This window comes from Poromitra crassiceps (genome assembly GCF_964638095.1).
Source record: "Poromitra crassiceps genome assembly, chromosome: 1".
NCBI classification, from domain to species: Eukaryota; Metazoa; Chordata; class Actinopteri; order Beryciformes; family Melamphaidae; genus Poromitra; species Poromitra crassiceps.
In genome coordinates, this window is record NC_139623.1 from 97,320,126 (window position 1) to 97,340,841 (window position 20,716).

The 20,716-nt window shown below is 40.7% G+C and overlaps 2 protein-coding genes across 2 annotated transcripts in view; one reads left to right on the forward strand and one right to left on the reverse strand.

Moving 5' to 3' along the window:
- casr (calcium-sensing receptor) overlaps window positions 1-3,382 on the reverse strand; it is a gene marked incomplete at both ends in the record, with an annotated part of 4,294 nt that extends 912 nt beyond the window's left edge. Inside the window, 6 exons of the mRNA XM_083634275.1 lie at window positions 1-233; window positions 338-461; window positions 819-1,055; window positions 1,174-2,007; window positions 2,759-3,065; window positions 3,198-3,382. The exon at window positions 1-233 is cut by the window's left edge and continues 912 nt beyond it. Of these exons, the coding sequence (XP_083490401.1) occupies window positions 1-233; window positions 338-461; window positions 819-1,055; window positions 1,174-2,007; window positions 2,759-3,065; window positions 3,198-3,382 (1,920 nt within the window). The remainder of the gene's footprint in view (window positions 234-337; window positions 462-818; window positions 1,056-1,173; window positions 2,008-2,758; window positions 3,066-3,197) is intronic.
- Window positions 3,383-8,107: 4,725 nt separating this feature from the next.
- On the forward strand, window positions 8,108-19,210 carry LOC310771778 (cationic amino acid transporter 2; the record flags this gene model as incomplete). The annotated part of the gene is made up of 11 exons (XM_083631938.1): window positions 8,108-8,477; window positions 9,329-9,484; window positions 12,615-12,771; window positions 12,974-13,110; window positions 13,410-13,632; window positions 15,858-15,994; window positions 17,490-17,592; window positions 17,808-17,941; window positions 18,043-18,209; window positions 18,848-18,956; window positions 19,071-19,210. 11 exons carry the CDS (start codon window positions 8,108-8,110, stop codon window positions 19,208-19,210), a joined length of 1,833 nt encoding a protein of 610 aa, XP_083488064.1.
- Between the last annotated feature and the right edge of the window lie 1,506 nt (window positions 19,211-20,716).

Below are 20,716 nucleotides of genomic sequence, written 5' to 3' on the forward strand. Positions count from 1 at the left end.
CAGCAGGACATAGGACAGTTCTCGATTTGTGGCCTTCACTATTGGGGTGTTGCGGAATCTGACAAATACTCCCATCACAAAGGCGGTCAAGACAACGCCCAGTACTGCAAATATAGCCAAAGCTATCCCAAAAGGCTCTGTCCAGGAGAGAAACTCAATTTCTTTCAGGAAGCAAAATGTGTGGTTTCCATTAGACCAGGAGTTATTTGGGCACTTGGTGCAAACACTGGCATCTGTATACAAAAGAGAGCATCAGCATTCATAATTGCATCATTAACAAGGTATAACACTAATATTACAGTAGGCATGAGCTTGTGAACATTTCATTTTTCAATACCTTTATGATTACTGTACTCTCCATCTGAGCACTCGGTGCATTCGAAGCAGCACGTGGGCATACTATCGATGATCCCCTTTCTTGTGCCAGGTTCACAGTCCTCACTGCAATTAGAAAATGGCACCTGTAGGATGTCGAGCAGAGGGAAAGGTCTGATGAGAAAGCAGCAAATACAATTATAATGGAATGGAGAATGTTTAAATGTAATGTTTTTTTTTCTTTCTATGAAACAAACAGAAAATTATCAAAATAACTGACAATGCACTTTCCCCCCTATGAATTGGTTTTTCTCAACCTGTTTCTATGACTTTCCCTTCCTGTACATCTCAAGCTCAGAGAATGAAAACAAAGACCAACAAAGACCAAGTGAAAGCATGGAGCAGATTGTGTTTGTTGTGGTTTTCTTTTTGCAAAGCATGTGTCTTCCAAACTAAAAACAAAGAGTGCATTCACGAGAAGATCAGACACTGCAGTAGCCTACCTCAGAACTGTATCCGTTCCACAGAATCTTTGTCTTGTCAATGAACAGTTTGGCTCCTCTCTTTGCATGCATGTTGTAATGCCCCACCTCCACAAACACCACAGAGGCATATTCAGTAGACCTGTGCCAGTTTATAATGGTGTAGTTCCCAATGCCCGCCAAGTCAGCATTCTCGTCAAAGTGCACATTTTCCCCGATACTGTTGGTGTAGTTCAAATGTCTGAGCTGCTTCAGGACCTGTGAAGCAGAACCACATGTTTGGTTGAACCATGGATTGGTCAATTGTTTATGTATTTAATTGTTTTGATTGGTTTGCTGGACATCTTGAATGAATCAGTTGTGTGTCACACTTTACCTGCCACGCTTCCAATTTCCTTATATCTGCACAGGAATTGTTAGCAAAAAGGCCACGTCCAGGTGTGCAAGTGAGTATGTCCTGCAGGGCCTGGGCAATTGAATACACTGCAACATACACATTATAGGAGACACGGAGGTGCGTATAGTCCAAATACGGGGTCTCCACACTCATGATGTCTTCCTCACCAGTACACAGTGGTCTGGAGCTGCCGTTCTCACTGTCTTGGAGTCTCAGGCTGTCTTCCAGATAACAGTTGAAGGTTTCTTCCCAAAACTCCCTGACAAATTCATTATGACTGGATTTCTTTGGCTGGACCTGCTGTAAGAAGTCCTTGAAGCCAGGTATGTGCCCTGCCCTTAGAGCAAAGCCGATAGTCCCGGCCACAACATCGAGATATTCAGGTTTGGCAATGAGGGAGGAGCTGGCCCAGGCTTCACTCGCTAGCCAGATACGGTCAGTGATGTTTCGCCTGGCCATCTCTTTGATCAAGGGCTCAACATCGGGGCCGCTGGCAAAAGCTACAATGACTTTAGCTGTGGAGTTCTCAATCCTGTCGACCAGGGCTTGAATTTCGTGATCTTCGATGTACTGAGAAATAAGTTCATTTAGATGAATGCAAATGTCTCGCTCCTCCATCTCTTTCTCAAACTTTTCAATCCCCGGGCGTCCGTAATCGTCATCAGAGGCCACAGCGATGACCCAGTTCCACTGGAAGTGCTCAATGACGTCTGCCATGGCTGTGGCCTGGTACTCGTCTGTGGGAATGGTTCTCATGAATGATTTATACTGGTTCTTGTTACTCAGTAGGCGACTGGATGAGGCATAGCTGATCTGAAACAGGAAAGATATGTGGTCCATCAAGTCTGTGTGTGTCCTATGCACAGCTGTTTATTACCTGTAAGATGTTGGACATCTGAGGAATATACTAAGTTTAAAAAGTAAAATATGGGTTGTGTAGAGGTAAAAGCACTCGCCTACCACCGCAGAGACCCGGGTTCAATTCCCGGCAGCGGTACCTCCGTCTTGGTCAGACGTTCCTACAGACACAATTGGCCGTGTCTCCGGGTGGGAAGCCGGTGGGGTATGAGTCCTGGTTCCTGCACTAGCATCTCCTCTGGTCAGTTGGGACACCTGTTCTGGGGGGAGGGAAACTGAGGGAATGGCATGGTCCTCCCACGCACTACGTCCTGCCGGTGAAACTCCTCGCTATCAGGTTAAAACAAGAAGCGGCTGGCGACTGCATGTGTATCGGAGGAAGCATGTGCTAGTCTACAACTCTGCCCAGGTCAGCAGAGGGGATGGTGCAACGACCGGGACAGCAGGGGGGATTGGCCAAGTACAATTGGGGAGAAAATGGGAAAAAGAAGAAGAAGAAGAAGAAAAAAGTAAAAATACATGAGCAAAGTTCCTGTTTCAAATCTGCATCATCCAGTTTGCTTTCATACACTAACAGTTATTGACGAGTGTATTGATTACCCACAGAACATACAACAGGTAACAGGTAATATGAGCTGTAATCTTTATGTATGGCAGAGGTGGGATATTGATTCGGTATTGATACAGTCACTGTTCAGTGGCTCACCTGAGGAATATAAAAGAGACCCAGCAGATTTGCAACTGCTGTCGAGACTGCAGATCCAGACGCTCCCACTACTGCGATAGTTGATGGGATGTGATCAGTACAGTTGCAAAATTCATCTAAATTAAGGGAGTCAATCTTATTCTGGGCCACAAAACTAAGCGTAGCCTCGAGGGCCTTTGACACTGTGTTGCACGTGTCAAAGATCCTGTAGCCAAGTGTGATGTTGGGTAGGAGGGAACTGCTGTTGTTAATCTCATCAATTGCAAAAATCATGGCCTGGAGCCAGCGGAATCCACGGAAATTGTATCTGAAAGGGCAAGATGACATGGATTCAGATGAGTTGATAAAATGTGTTTATCATTATGTTTGTTTATTTATGTATTTATTTATTTATTTATTTAAATTGCATGCCATGCTTCCTTGTTTGCCTGCACATTACCTGACACACTGTGTGGATTCTGGCCGAGCTGCCAGATCTGGGGCTTTGGATGCAACACCAAAGTGTATTGGGAAAATACCTCCAAGCAGAATGTCACCTGTCTTCTGTGCTCTCTGATGGGGCCCATAAGTCGAAATGACATAACTGGACCCCAAGAGCATCAGATAATACAGAGCAATTCTCATCTTCTCTCTCTCTCGTGTGAAGATATTCTCAATCTTGGCTCCTCCCATGAATCTGCCCGCTGTGCTGTTTTGTCTTATTCATGTTTGCACTGATGGGAATGACTGCAGGAAGATTTAAAACAATATATAATAATCACTGCATCATACAGTTGCCTATGTGTTACAGTCCTACAGTATTCAGTATTTATATGGTTTTAGCTAACAATGACCAACACAGTTCAAACGTATTTAATATTCTTGATAATTTAACAAGATATCACAGAAAGCAAAATACAAAATATTGATTGTATTTTCCCAAAGCAATATGCAAGGCAATAACATCAAACAACTTAGTTCACTGTCCCATATGGGACAGAGCGTGAGAGTGGTGTAAGGAGTGGTTGTTGCCAACATGACCTAAGGCTATTATATAAAGCAGGATTACTCAGTTGGAGATATACAACTTTTAATCAAATAACTTCTCAAGTGTTCATAATGAGCAGTGATCATATGAGATTGCAACAAGACATCCAAAAGACTCAGAGTCCAACCTCACTAACAGAGTATTGATATGTGAACTGAAATGGGCTCAGGATTGACATGAGCCGAGTGGAGTCACACTCTGCTGAGCCTCCTTCCTGCAGGGGCTTGGTCTCTTGCTGTGGGCAGTGAAGCCCGTCACCATGGAGAAATGTGAGAGCAGCCTGCTGCATCTGGCTAATAACCCCGGAAAAATGCTGGGGCAGAGCTGGGCTAATCAAGTCAGGCCTGCCAGACCACTCCTTACTAGATTAGAATTGTACATCAGTTCTGGCGTTGCCTCTTATAATCACATTTAATTTCCCATTTCTTTTTTTTGCGATGGAAAACTGATCTCATATGAATATACAGTATCAGTTTGCAGAAAGGGTCCTCATTAACAAAAGCAAAATGCTCTTAACATGTTCACATTAGTTTTCAATTTACCCGGCTAGATTAATTACTTGCCGTGTCAATTTATTATTAAAAGTATAGCAGAAATAATATCAACTAACATAATTCTTATGAGCATAGGCCATTGATGCCCTACGCTCCCTAGAGGAGCCAAGGGCTTAAGTCAAGTAAGTCAACACCCCGGTAATTCTTACACCAATCCACTGCTTATAAATGCAGATATTAAGAAAGTGTACTGTGCCACTGTCATAACTCAAGCCAATAGAATAAGATGTCAACTCAAAATGTATATATTTTTTTTAAAGACAAACACAAGCAAAGCAAAACAATCAACTTTAGATTGTAGGAAGAGAAATCACTTATTAACAGTATAATATTATAATCTGACTCAGTATTATAGTGTCACAAAGAAAATTATTTAAAGGATCAAATATTGCAAATAACATGAAGGGTCAAACTTACCACCTCAATTCTTGGAAGTTATTTAAAAACACTTCTGTAGCTTGAAAAGGCTGATGAGTACTATTTTATAACCTTTTCCCAACAAATCCAGTGTGTTCAATGAATTCCCAGACAGTGGCATTAGCTTCTGAACCTATTTTGCCAGATGAATCATTAACAGAGAGAGGGGTAGTCCATTTCCTTCAGCTAATTAAGTCAAATCACATCTCACTCCTCTTGAACCAAAGCCTTCAGAACTAAAGCACCATTAGAAACAGTTGGAAAGATTACTTCCAAACTATTTGATTTCAGATTTACTCATTACCTGCTAACGTAGTACCACCACCGAATTACTACAATACAATAATACCAATTAATTAATTTCAGTAATACTTTCAATTTACTTTGCTTAGAATCTATGGGAAAAGATACATGTACAGGTTATTTCAAATTGTCTAACAGGATGCTTGTGTATGTACTATTACAAACACAGCAATCATTTCCTCTTGAAGCATTTATACCCCCCCCCCCCCCCCCCCACCGTCTAATATGATTATTTTCTAAGAGAGTCCAGTTGATGATGTTTGTAATTGGATCGTGTACTCCTTTTACAAGTAATCCATTTACTCACAAACCCTGGGAAGATACCCTTTTCAATTTAAAGCCCTGGATTTAAACTAATTTTCAAATTAAGTCCAAAAAGTCACAGTGCATAACATAACCATGTAATTTTATCAATGAAAATGTAAACATGTAGACTTGTTTCTAACGGTGTCTGCATGAACTTGGCATCTCTCATTGCATTTGGCCAGCTAAGTTACAATTACTGCTGTGAACCCCCTGGAAGCAATGGATTGCACCATTACGTTCTTCAAACACTTTTTGTTTTCTCCTTACGCTCTAATGCTCAAGTCTTCAATTCGTTGCTGGGCAGATGTTTCCATTCAAAACAATTACAGTTTACAACATGTTGACTTGCTATAGGCCTCTCTGTTCCATCACCAGCCTGGCAGTTCCTAAAAGGTTTTTGCAATTTCCATAACCTGTAGTGAGGGTGGCTGCCAAGCTGAGAATACTGCCCTCAGGTGGTGGACCCAGCCAGTAAAGGAAGCTATTAGGCCTCTGCGTTTCCATCACACACAAATGATCACAATCAATAGCAGGATTAGGTGTGTAGATATCAAACATGATTATAGGGCAGACGTTTTCATAGTCTGAGACTGTGGGCCTCCCCTCAGACGCTGACGCTTGGACAAAGCCCCCCTTACCCCATCATCTTATTTGATCCCATTGCCACTCAACAATAGACCCTTCTCACGGGGGCCATTTTGTGTCGAAAAGGCAGGGTTAACACAGGTGCAAGCAAAACACTAATGAGGGTTTCAAACTTCCATGATTGGAATTTGGAAACCCTCATTAGTGTTTTACTTGCACCTGTGTTTATTCTGCCTTTTCGACACAAAATGGCCCCTGTGAAAAGGGTCTATTGAGCCAAGATAGTCTGGTAAAGGCATTTATTTGTTTCTGCCTCTGGGAAAGTGGGAAAAACAGTAAAAAAAATCCTCCAAATAACATATCTCTGAACTATCTCTTTAACCAAATCACACACATTTAGGCTATTCTATGTGACCTCTTTTTGATAGCATAATGTAATATTCTTTCACTGACATTCACTGAAACTGTTTAGAGCCCCCCTGGGCTCCCCCCACTTTGAAAACACCTGTTATAGGGAATTATCAGACAGTGGCCATATCATCATTCTTTACCAGGTTATTCATTTAAACTCAAACTAAATGAAGACATCATGAAAACAGTATTATGCTGTTGAGGTGAAGGGCCTCATCTGTGGATAGGGGAAAGATACTTATTCAGCCAAGAGAGAAGGAGGAAGAGGAGTTGGAGGGTGAAGACAGGGGAGAAGAGTGTGGGGATTCAAATGGATAGGTTAATACATCTAGGAATATAAAGCAAAAAAGTGGGTTGCTATCCAAATAGGCTACTTATAGAGCTCAACGTGCTGTGATGGGGAGTATTGAGCATATTTAAGTGAAAAGTATACTAACAGTATTAGGTTTTTTCTTTGTCTTTTTTCTTTCAGATGAAATTGATCTTGTAAACCTATTTCTCCTTTTTAGCACAAGGTGGCATGAGAGGGTGTCACAATCACATTTATTTATTGAATTGTAGTCAGGCAAGAGCACACAGCTTAGTTTGTTTTCTTTTAATTGTATCACAAAAAAACAAACAAAAACAAATTACTTACTAATCTTATTGTCACATCTTTCTTACCACCAGGTGAAAGTTGTCTTTAATTTCTGTGTAAACAGTGACATTGATAACCAATTCCTAACTTTCCATAAATCATAAATGATGAATGAGATGGTTTTCTTTGTTTCACTCTGAAAATTCATATAGGTTTTATTTACCAAGTAAAATTAAATGTCTCAACTATTTTATATAATGTGTCTGTGATTGTTTCAGATCCTGGTGGAGTTCTCCAACAAATCATTTTGATCCTCTCCTTTTGAGAAATGGCACATACATCTGAAATGTAACATAACGTGTAGAAAATGTCCCGCGTAGCGGACGCTGTGCGAGTTCACAGTGAATGGGTTTATCCCCACAAATAGTCAAGTCTGAGACCAGATCAAAACACAGGCACACACACTGCAGCTTACAGCTGAAAAGGTAAGGATGCCTTGCTTACAATTATGAGTAACCATGGTGCCATGATACCATAAAAGCTTATAGGTATCATGCTATCATAATGCAGACAATTTAGATATCTGGTTGATTGGTATGTAAAGCACATGAGAGGTTTAGTTCCAAATCTATGTCACCTTAAAATAAAAAGATATTACCTTATTATTGATTTAGTCTATTAATCATTTAAAAATGAAAGGCAACCACATCCATGTCATATTTCATAAACAAATGTATCTGATTGGGTACTAATTCAAGTATTAATTCCTTCATAAAGTGTAAATGAAAGCCATTTACAGTATGAATTATACTGTGATATGGCTACTTTAGTGTGTTGTAGCTTATTGACTGTGACATGAAAGGTGATCTTGCTTATTTCTTAATTGATAGACTTACAACTATGTTCAATTTCACAGGCTATAGTCATATTGTGAATATTTGATTAGTCTTTCTTGTATGTCACTCAAGTGTTGTCATATATGGCCTAATAACTGTCTGGGTAAGAGAAATGTGGAATGATCTAAAACAAAATCTAATATGTGTGTCAGATGCATATGCCTAAAGCCTATATGGTAAATAAATACTGTAGTGTAGAATCTGATAATCTGCAGGGAGTTTATATTTTAAAAGTGATCGTGTCAATGAACATAATGAGGTCTGTATTTCAGGATGTCTGGAGCAAAGATACTGATGTTCCTACAGAGTCTGTCTCGGAGAAAACCCCTGGAGCCGGACGGAGAAGTGTCCAACTTTCGCCGGTGTTTGGGCACCCTCGACCTGGTAGCTCTGGGGGTGGGCAGCACGCTGGGAGCCGGCGTGTACGTGCTGTCAGGAGAAGTGGCCAGAACCATGGCTGGGCCCAGCATCATCATATCTTTCCTGGTGGCAGCAGTAGCCTCTGTCTTTGCAGGACTGTGCTATGCTGAATTTGGAGCTCGTGTTCCCAAGACGGGCTCTGCCTATCTCTACAGCTATGTGACCGTGGGAGAGATATGGGCCTTTATCACTGGCTGGAACTTGCTGCTGTCTTATGTCATAGGTAAGGAAAATGCCAATCTGAATGCAAATGGGGAAATGTAATTTCATGGTAATATTAGATTAAACCAAACATCTAGAGATGTAGGGATTGCCTGGAAACACTTCCCAGCTAGAAAACTGCCGCCCCCAATAGCAGCCTGCTATTGAAAATGCCATGTTATTACATGGTTATTGATAATTACATGGTATTACCTAATTTGTCTTTATTATCACACTATTACCCCTCTATTACCATGTTATGGAACTGTACTGTAAGGTACTGTACCTTGATTTCTATAGATTCAAATCATATTGCTGTACAGTCAATTGTTTTACAAGAGCCACAATGCAACCACAACCCAGTCTCAGGTTTGGACACTACAACTTCTGCTGAAGCACTCTTCTCTGCAGGTCTGACCAAGTCAGCTTTGCTCAAGTCCCAAGTCAGTCTTGAGACGTCCGCCCTGCCTGCAGGACTACAGGAGAGAGATAGAGGACACTGTTGGGTTGGGGGTTTCAAGTCACTGAACAAACACTCTATTTCAGTGATTACTGTCAGAATATAGAGCAATTTAACACTTATTTGAAGACAAAAACATCGCTGAATGCCGCTTTAAGACTTTAGAAACCTATCCAATCATGAAAGGTCAAGTCAAAGTCAAGACCCAAGTCACCAGAACCCAAGTTGGGTCTCAAATATTCTCTTTTGGCATCAAGTCAAGTCTCAAGCTATTAAAATTGTATCTCAACGTCTGGTCACCTCGCATCTTGATTACTATGACTTTTGGTCTCTGTGGATCTACCCATGCTGCTGGATCTCCTGCTCGGTTTCTCTCTCTCTCCCTCTCTCTCTCTCTCTCTCTCTCTCTTCAGGAACGTCCAGTGTAGCCAGAGCATGGAGTGGAACCTTTGATGAACTTCTTGGAAACGTCATTGCCAACTCTCTGGGCAAACAGGCTGCAATGGACCTACCTGGCTTAGCTCCCTACCCAGACATCTTTGCAGCTGGTCTCATAATGCTGTTGGCAGGCAAGTTGTGCAATATTTTGGTGTTTATCCAAATATCACACTTCCCATCTGAATGGTTTACCAAATGGGCATTATTAGTAAAATGCATAAAAGGAAAGGAAATAGCAGAAATTATATGAAAATATATTCAACTGATATAGATATAGATATATATATGACAAGTACTCTCCAAGGTTTTAGAGCGAATTTTATTAGATTGTTTAAGTTCCTTTTTAGACACCACTGACAACCAGTTTGGGTTTAAAGCCAAGCATGGCACAGACTTTTGCATATATGCACTGAAAGAAGTGATTGGTATGTATAAAGGTAAGAACTCCTCTGTTTTGGTGGGCTTTATTGACGCCTCTAAGGCATTCGATAGAGTTAACCATCAGAAGCTGTTTCGCCTAGGAGCATTATTAGAATCCTAGCATTCTGACTATACATGTCATTCTGGGTAATTCGGTCTCTGCTCCTTTTGGGTGGGGAACGGCATCCAGCAGGGGGGGCTTCTTTCCCCTGTCTTTAATTTCTACATGGATGACCTCTCTGTACAGCTCAGTAGCTGTAGAACTGCATGTGTGCTGGGTAACACCTGGATAAATCATTTTATGTACGCTGATGATCTGACCATCCTGTCTCCAAGCAGTGCTGGTTTTCAACAGCTGCTGAATATTTGTTCTGCGTATGGAGTAGATTTTGATGTGAAATATAATGCTAAAAAGAGTGTCATTATGGTTTACAGAACAAGAGATGATAAGGACCTCTCCTTTCCTTATTTTTATTGGTCAGGACAGGTTCTGGAAGTGTGCTGTAAAACCAAGTATTTGGGTCACATACTGATCAAATGAGCGATGATGATGACATGTATAGGCAGCGGCGTGTCTTGTATGCACAAGCTAATATGCTGAGGAAAAAGTTTTATTTTTGCTCTGTTGAGGTCAAGATTAGCCTGTTTAGAGCCTATTGTACTCCCCTTTATACTGCCCCCTGTGGGTTAAGTTTAAGCAGGCTAACATTCAAAAGCTTCAGGTTGCTTATAATGACTGCATGAGGATTCTGCTCAGAAAGCCAAGGTGTTGCAGTGCTAGTGAAATGTTTTGTGGTGCAGGAGTCTACACCTTTCATGCCCTGCTGAGAAATCTGACCTACAAGTTTATCTGTCGTCTTAACTCATTGAGTGCCAGCCACTTTTGGAGAACGGATGCTCCCAGTGCCAGAGTTTCAGAGCGTTTTCAGTGATTTCTCGAGGCCCACAGAATATTGTGTGATATTACTATGTAAACACTGAACACGCACAAAGAACGATGAGACTCTATTCTATCATCTGCAAAAAAAAGTTTATTGATCCCATTTTCCGTTCTTTAGTTATGAGCCGGAGAAGATAGCTTGATTCATCCAAAAACAGCAATTTTTTTCTAGAAGCTGAGATAATTGGCCTTTTGTGAAATTAAACATTTCAAGCACATCACTGACTCTGAAGCTAATCTTTTCTAATGTAGTCACACCTCAAAAATAATTTCCTTCAATAAAACAGTGAAGGCCAGGGAATTCTGTTTGGCAGAATAATATTTTTTAGCTACAACCAGCAGCGCTGGCCCCTGCGTGCGCTGCTGGTTGCAGCTTCTTGCTGGTCTTGATTTGCTGCTGGTGGGCATCGGATATTCTGGCTTGCGTTTGTCAATCCTGTCCTGCTGCCTGGGTCTGTCTGGGTGTTGCGCGCTGCTCTGCGTGCCCCCCCCCCCCCCCCCCGCCCCGCCCCGCCCCGCCTCGCCTCAACTGCACACTCCTCCTCCTGTCTGTGGTGGCTCTCTGCTGAGTTTGCTGTGCGCACAGTGAAGGGACATCGACATCCTGCTTTTTTACAGCGTTCCGCGTGTGTTTGTCACCGGCAACGATGCTTCCAGTTGAGAATAATAACAACTCCACGGTGTGGATGTGCGGATGTGCTGTCCGGCTCAATTGTGGGAGCAGATTGGCTGCTGCAGGCACAGCTGCAGTAACGTGCTTCAGCATATCGATGCATACGGATGCGATGCGATTTCCGTTTCCATAACGACTTCTTCTTTGTTTTTTCCTTGCCTTTCTGTTATGTGGAGAGCACTGTCGCCACCTAAGGGTTCTGTAAAATAGGTTAGACACATCCAATAGCTATAATATTTGTACATCAGAGGCAGAAGGCTTTGATCGACGCCCCACCGTCAAAAAACGCAATTGACGAACATGTCCGTCCTTGGCACTCTACGTTACTATTTGAAATGACGAACATGTCCGTCCTTGGCACTCAATGAGTTAATGTGTCTCAGAACTTGATTATCATGCGCTGCTGTCTCAACCTGGTCTCAGTGCTATTAAGTACCAGTCCAGCATTTGGGCACATTGGTACAACTCTTTAATGTAATGTATTGGGGTATGTATTAGGGATGTCACAATATATCGTCACACAATATATCGCGATATCAAAACGTGACAATATGTATCGTTGAGATGAAATCTCATATCGCGAGAAAAAGAAGCTGCACATGGTGGTACTGATCTGCATCTGATTGCATGCTCGCTCTCCTTTTCATTGCTTTGTTTGAACAGACGAGGGACGTTACAGACACGGAGGATGACAATGGTGAAATTACTCAAATTAGCGTGGAGGATGCCCCCTCAACTTACAAATCGATCGCAAAAAAATATTGTTAAAATATCGTATCGTATCGTTATCGTGAACCCAATATCGTGTATCATATCGTATCGTGAACTGAGTGTATCGTGACACCCCTAGTATGTATATGTTATGATTTTATGTATTGTCTGTTTTTATACTGGACCTTGTGTCTGTTAATAAAGTGATGATGATATACATCACTTTATATATATATATATATATATATATATATATATATACACGGTATATATATAATTTGTGATGCACATTTTTATTATTATTATAATTCAATAATTATCATTATATTATTATTATTATTATTATTTCTTCTTCTTTTTTTAACCTCTGGTCCAAAATTTTGATAAATTTAAGTGTTCGGAAAAATTAATTATCCTGAACCACCTCCATTTCCAAGTGTCTTTGACAGATAAGGCTGTACTCTTTTCATGTTTTAAGGATCTGAGTACAGTACATCCTCTGTTTGTCTCTTTCTAGGGATTCTTGCATTTGGCGTTAAAGAGTCTGCCATTATAAATAAGGTTTTCACAGTAGTAAATATCCTGGTGTTGCTGTTCGTCATCGTCACTGGGTTCATAAAGGGCGACATCAACAACTGGTATATTAGTGGAGATACTATCCTACAGGCATATGAGTATGGACTCTTTTTTCTTTCATACATAACACCATTCACACAATGTAACATAATCATGTGTCAAATTCAATAGTGTTGCTGCTATGTTATGCTATGTATTCGATAACAGTATGGATCAATGCATGTACCAAACTGCATGAAACTGATTTTCCTGGTTTTCCTCATTATTGAATGGCCATTCAACTAGATTTATTCTTTTCAGAAACCAGTCATCATCACAAAATAAAACTTCAAATTATGGCAGTGGTGGATTCTTCCCTTTTGGCTTTGAAGGAACATTAGCGGCAGCAGCAACTTGTTTTTACGCTTTTGTTGGATTTGACTGCATTGCCACGACAGGTAAGATGAACATAACATCAATAACAAAAAATAATATATATATATAGACATATACATACACATGTACATGACATACACACATGTATGTCATACATCATGTGCATAATGAGAGAAAGGAGATTTTACACAATATACAGTACTATACAATATAGGCTACTCTATACAGTATACATTTTTAGAATATGCAGCAATTGAATTTACTCTGATAAACTGCAAGGCTAAAGAGCATATAGGCCATAATAGTGGAATATCAAACACAATACAAGCGTAGCATGAGCTAAAAACCTGTTTTGTCTTAGGAGAGGAGGTTCAGAACCCTCAGAAGTCCATCCCACTGGGCATCGTGGCATCCCTCCTCATCTGCTTCCTGGCATACTTCGGTGTATCTGCAGCCCTGACTCTCATGATGCCGTACTATCTGCTCAGTGTCCACAGTCCCCTGCCTGTGGCCTTTGCATACATTGGCTGGGGCCCAGCGAAGTATGCTGTGGCTGTGGGGTCCCTCTGTGCACTTTCAACAAGGTATGCAATTATGCACGACATTTGGAAAAAGCAACATGGAGTAAAACGTGAATTCAGGTATTTAACACATTAAAAACGCCTTCATCACAGCTATTCATGAGTTAATTAATTAGATGTAATAATAATATAATAATTACATTCAATATAATAATGTAATAATTACATGCTCATCATCCAATATGAACACCAAATGAAAGCTGACAGTAAGAATCAGTATACAAGAAAGTTCCATAGCTTTTTGGAATCTGTGGAATTTGTGACTGCTTCTGAAATCTGAATAAATGAAGCAGCATAACGTATTAGAAAGATGAGGCATGTTGCCTGCTTCTCCAGTAACTTTCGGCACATGACATACAAGTGATGTAGTGTCACCATAATTTCAACAGAGGATATCCCTTTGCAAAGTCATGTTTCCTTTCACAACGCTGAGGAAGGCCTTTGGCTGAAACGTTTGTTGCTGAGATGAGATGAGATGAGATATACTTTATTGTTCCCGGAGGGAAATTTGTCTTGGGCATTAAAGTGCACATAGCCGCAACCTGGCATTACAAACAACGTCAAAAACAGAGACAGACAGGGACATTAACATTGCACAACTCCACGGAAGAGAGAACCTGTTCGGCATGATTGCACAAGCTCTATTGCACAAATTGTATAGCTCACAAAACATTCCTGAGATTAGGAAAATAAAATAGTAGCCAAATAAAATAGTGAAACCCACAAAATCGTTCCCAGCTGCTGGCATAGTTCCAGTTAGTGCTGTAGTGTACATAACATATACACTATAAGGATGATTCAATCAATGTTACCCCATTAAGGTAAAATAATAACCAAACGGGAAAAGCACTGGCAGTACAGCAAACACAATAAAGTAGTAAAAACGAATGAGAGAAAAGAAATATGAGAAAATAAAATCAATCAAATCATATAATCAATCAAATCAATAGAAGTGCTACAAAACTGCCACAATTCGAAAGGTGCTAGCTAATGAAAATATAAGAAAATAAAATCAATAAAATCATATAATCAATAAAATCAATAGAAGCGCTACAAAACTGCCACAATTCGAAAGGTGCTAGATACACCCGTGGGGAGGGAACTGTCTGTTTATTCAGCAGTGCAATGGTGCCCGGTTTGAGGAACTTTTAAAACCTATGAAAAGACATTTGGAGTGCTGGCTTTTTCTCGACTTACTGAATGAACTCTTTGCTTGCCCTGCACCCAGTGAGTTTTTTATCCATTTTGAGTGTGCTCGCTACCGCTGAATTTCTATCCTTCCACAACGAAGCCTCGTGTACAATGGAGCACAAAGCACAAAAGTGTTTACAATTAAGAATACTACACATTACAGGACATATATTTCACAGAAGACATTGAAAAATACATTAAGGAAGACAAGAAAAGAAACCAGCAATATTTCTCATAAAACAGGTGCATTCCCCTAGCCTAATTGACCGCTCTGAATCGAATTAGGCTGTTCATTTTATATGAGGCAATCTAATAAGACAGCTGCTACTACTACTACTACTACTTGTATTCATTTTCCAGATTATCTTCATAAAATAAGATAGAACATTGATAGGGATCGTTTTAATCACATTAGCCTTTATTTGGACAATCACTAGTTAATATATTCATACACATTTTCATTTAAGTTACACATAGACATAGTTATTGTACATACATGACAGACGTCATATTCAGATAGCCTGTAGCGCACATTTGCAGCTCACACTGTACCCTGTCACCATGTCGCTATGTCCTGTACAGAGCCAGAATACCAGATTCACTGTTGAAATACATTTCTTGAATGAGTAGGCTACATGCCAACGTGAAGATAAATTATATTATTGTTTTTGTCAAAATTTTTAACTTTATCCATATAGCGCAAAACACAAAAACTGATCAGAACCGGGTTTGTGTATTTGCTTGTATTAATGAGAAGTACTCTTGGTATTAATGAGTGCTAAATGGTTGAAGCCGAAGCCATTGCAGTTAGCCACCCCGCACACCCACACCCAACTATTTCTATTTCTATTCTATAACAAATATTTTCAATTTCTAGGGTAGTTCATCTGTATCACTCTTAAAACAATAGCTTGTCATCCATATACAAATGCCCATTTATCCTTCTTTCACAGGTACGTACATATGGATATGCCATCAGTATTGTAGAATCTAGATAAAAAATAAGCCAACAACAATAGCATGAACTTTTTCCACAGCCTACTAGGAGCAATGTTCCCGATGCCGCGTGTTCTCTTTGCCATGGCCAGGGACGGCCTTCTCTTCCAACCACTCAGCAAAATGAGTGAGAGACAAAGTCCTGTCATAGCCACACTGGCTTCAGGGGTCGTAGCAGGTAAGAATCACAATGTTACCTTTTCCCTGTTTGTTTGTTTTTTCACTGGTGGTTACTCCCCGTTTTGGTTTTCCAAAACGTCTATCCCTGTTTTGATCCAAAATGTCCATCCCTGTTTTGACCTTGGGAGCTGGATCTTGTGTTGGTTACTAAAACTGTAACCTGATGCTGTCAAATGGATGGGTTTGTTTCACATTCTGTTTTACAAACACACGCATGATCTGATGTCAAGATCTCGTTCAAATCCAGCTGCCTTGCAAGGCCATTGCTAAAACTGTCCATACACTCAGTTGTTGGCGGTTCTTTTGAGACCTCACCAGTTGAGTGTGATTTATTTTGGGGTAACATAATCTGTCATGTGTTTTCCAACTGAAAGCTGCACAAGGCAAAATGTTGATGTAAAAATGGCTTATTAGCCTAAATGGGGCTGCGACAGAAAGTGTCCCATTGCCCCTAATTGAGATGGTGCACCTTCAGCTGAGATGGTGCACCTTCAGCTGAGATGGTGCACCTTCAGCTGAGATGGTGCACCTTCAGCTGAGATGGTGCACCTTCAGCTGAGATGGTGCACCTTCAGCTGAGGTGGTGCACCTTCAGCTGAGATGGTGCACCTTCAGCTGAGATGGTGCACCTTCAGCTGAGATGGTGCACCTTCAGCTGAGATGGTGCACCTTCAGCTGAGATGGTGCACCTTCAGCTGAGATGGTGCACCTTCAGCGTGAAGAAGACAGGCTGCAGACTGTCATTCACAATGAAAGGCATTCAGATGAACAAAATCACACATTCACCTTAAGAGGAAGGCATGTCCAAAGAGACTGCAGTTCACTGGCATCACATGACATGAGTTGACACATTACATGATAGGTATTGAAATTCTTGGAATTCAAACAGTTACCCCTCACTGCTATTTGGGGCTGCCATGTGATATTACAGAATGCAGCAGTGGTCAAATTATTGTGGTGTATACCACTGCTTAGAACACGGCTCTCTCGAATACTCGATTCTGATTGGTCAATCAACAATATTCACCGGTCATTATTTCTCGACAACCGACCGCTGCTCTGCCACACCTGGATTAATCAGTTGATAAGAGCATTTTGTCCACAGACGCTACTAATTAGGCCAACCAGTTGCAGCTGTGGTGTCTTGTGTGCCAATTACGAATGAAACCGCTTTGTGTTGAAAACGCTATTAAAAAATCTATTTGAATAATTATTTTTGTCAGATTATTGAATGATTTAGTTGTAGGCCGTGTTCTAAGTGGGATAATGTATACTGAGCCGGTGATTACTGGAAATAATGACCTTCAGGTGAATATTAAGCCCTCCGCTGCGCGTCGGGCTAAATCATTCACCTGTCGGTCATTATTTCCACAGTAATCACCGGCTCAGTATACATTATCCCTTACTTAATGAATGCAGGTGAAACCCATGTGTGTGGTTTATTAAACTGTTTTTAAAAGGCAATGAGTTATGGTGTGTGCATGTCTTCGCAGCTATCATGGCGTTATTGTTTGACCTGAAGGCGCTGGTTGACATGATGTCAATTGGAACACTCTTTGCCTATACACTTGTTGCGATATGTATTCTCATATTAAGGTATGGTTTATCATAAATATTTTCAATAGTGGAAATATTTATGTGGCATTATCATTCTAAAAATCTAATCTAAAAAATAAAAGAATATTCATTTGAAATAGGGAAATCACCCCTCCTCCACATTCTGAGTATCTACAGCGTATCCGCTTCACATAGAAATGAATAAATCTGTAAGACTCTAGGCATGCTTTATTGATATTTTCTGACTTTTCTAGGTACCAAGAGGATGTCAGCGAGGATTCAAGTTACAGCAAACCAGAATCATTCACAATGTATGGAGTTATGTGTCCTCCTTCACAAGCCACTGCTCGAACATCTAAAAATGTGTCGGTTTTCACAGTTGTCATCAGTAAGTTATTTTCTAATCATCATCCAGCAATCCTAGTCTGTACACAGATTAACTCCACCCCTAAATTGTAAGTGGTAACCTTAAGTCTGTGCTCCCTCCAGTCTTTGTAGCCATCATTCTGAGCCTCCTCATAAGTCAGGCTGCAGACTCCCTGCTGCTCCTGGAGTGGTGGAGTCTTCTGTGTGTCATTGTGATTGTACTGATGCTGATCCTCATGACAATAATCATCTGGAGACAGCCACAGAGTACAGCCAGAGCTGCTTTCATGGTATGCATTTGAGACATCTACCCAAACCTTGCGTACAAATCATTGTTATTATTATGTGAAGCAAAAACATAGCTATATAGGCCTATCTTTTTTTTATCATTTTTATATCAGGTTTTTTTCTGACCCAGATCCCCCCACCGGTTTTCTCCCAAATTGTACTTCAATTCCTCCTGCTGTCCTGGTCATTGCTCCACCCCCTCTGCCAATCTGGGGAGAGTTATAGACTAGCACATGCTCCCTCTGATACATGTGCAGTCGCCAGCTGCTTCTTTTCACCTGACAGCGAGGAGTTTCACCAGCAGGATGTAGCACATGAGAGGATCACGCTGCTATTCCCCTCAGTTCCCCTCCCTCCCGAACAGGCACGCCGCCCGACCAGAGGAGACGTGCAGCGACCAGGATACATACCCTTAATCCAGCTTCGCAGACACGGCCAATTGTGCCTGTATGGACACCCGACCCAGCTGGAGGTAACACGGGGGCTTGAACCTGCAACCCTCGTGTTGGTAGGCTGGAAATCTACCGCTGCACTACCCAGACGCCCCTGTGAATGATTGTTGCATCACTTACATGCCTTTGTGCTTAACTTTGCTGCCATATGATGTACAAACATTTTGTCACGTTGTTTTTTTATACAGGTCCCTTTTGTACCCGTGCTTCCCATTTTCAGCACCTTTGTCAATATCTATCTAATGGTTCAACTTGGATCAGACACATGGATCCGCTATGCAGTTTGGATGACAGTAGGTATGGGAGGAATGTCATTATCATTAAAAACAACAACAACAACAATCATTTTATCATTAAAAAAACACACTGAGAATAACAGTAGGCTAAGTGATGTAACTTTCCTTCAAACAGGTTTACTCATCTACTTTTGTTATGGCGTTGGACACAGTGTGCAGAAACAAAGGCTACAAAATGCACATGATCAAGTCAATAATCGACGCCGCATCGCTACCAATATGGAGCAAAGCTTTGAGCCTGAGCACGAGATGTGACACTTTATTGAAACCTTGCTGTGAGTAATTTTGTAACATGCATAGGCTACATCTCACCCAGCTTTCTGTGAAGTTGATTCTCCAAGATTTCTTTTTTTTTTACATTTAGATTTCTTTGTTTTAAAGTTAATTGATAAACCATATTCATAAATCTTACTAACTTGATAAGAGATTTTCCTAACAACTTTATACTACTATGTTTTCATTTTGACCAGTTTAAGTATCCATATGTAAACACTAGCCTACATGGAATAATTTCCCACCCAGTGACAACATTCCACTTCATTAACTCCTAGCCAGGACTGTGCCTAAATGACAAAAGATCTCATTTAGCTCATAACTTGGAGGCAGATGCTGTAAATAAATGTGGTTTGTGATGTTTAATTAATTGCTTTTTAATCAGAAATCAGTATGAAAAATGTATGTGTATTGTGTACTGTATGTGCCCAGAGTTCTCTGGAGCCCTGCAAGCCTCTGCTGGCCTTGTCTTCTCTCCCCCTGTCAGATACTGTCCAATGTAGTCAATCTGTCAAAGTCAATAAAAAATTGATGGATATTGACAGTTTTTTTTTACCCTCTGGAGACATCATTTGCAGTTGAAAAAGGACAATACATAGCAATATATCGCAATATTTTTAAAATCACAATGATATTACTCTACAAAATAGTGACTTCCGGACTCCAACTCCTGCAATCCACCACTTCCTCCTCCAACCTTTCCCTCACCTCGATCACCTCATCATCACAGCTGCAGGCAATGTTGCTGATTAGACCCATCAGCCACTTTCTGTTGGTTCCTGTGAGAGCAGAGAGAGTAGCCTATTCTTTCACCTTATCCTTTTGGGCAAAATGTTTGGTAACAAAGAAGCTGGCTGGCCTCCTGTGAATCCCTCGTCCTACCATTCAGTTTGTTGTGTAGCCTAACTGATTTTGTACATTTTCCTTGAGTTGATTTCACATTCATAGCAGTTTTGGTAATTTATGATTATTTGTTGTAGCCTACTGTTTAAGTTTCTTTAATAGTAGAGTTATTCCTTTATTTGGAGATTATATAATGTGTTTGGATTTAATTGTTTGGATTGAACTGTTACTTTTGTTTAATTATTAATGATTGATATAGCCTACTTTTTCTCTTTATGTTCCCAGCTCAAACAAATGGTGAAACAATAAAACATTGGAACTGGAAACTCAGACTAGCTAGGCGTCAGACCCTCTTCACCAAATCACATTTTACAATACGAGGGATCAGCCGAGCAGCATTTTGGTAAACAAACCGCGTCACGTGGCAACGGCAATTGAACCCTATGGAGCCTGAGTTTGAGCAGTCTAGCCAGCTGACCGTGTTTACATTTTAAAAACTACGACAGTTAACACAACTTTAACACGACGTGCATTATACATCAAACTCTTGAGCTAATTCTGCTCTCACTCAGAATTTTAAAATATAAGCGATGTGATGTAGGCTATACTTTTTGAGTTATGCATTTTTGGGTGGCAGTGATGTCA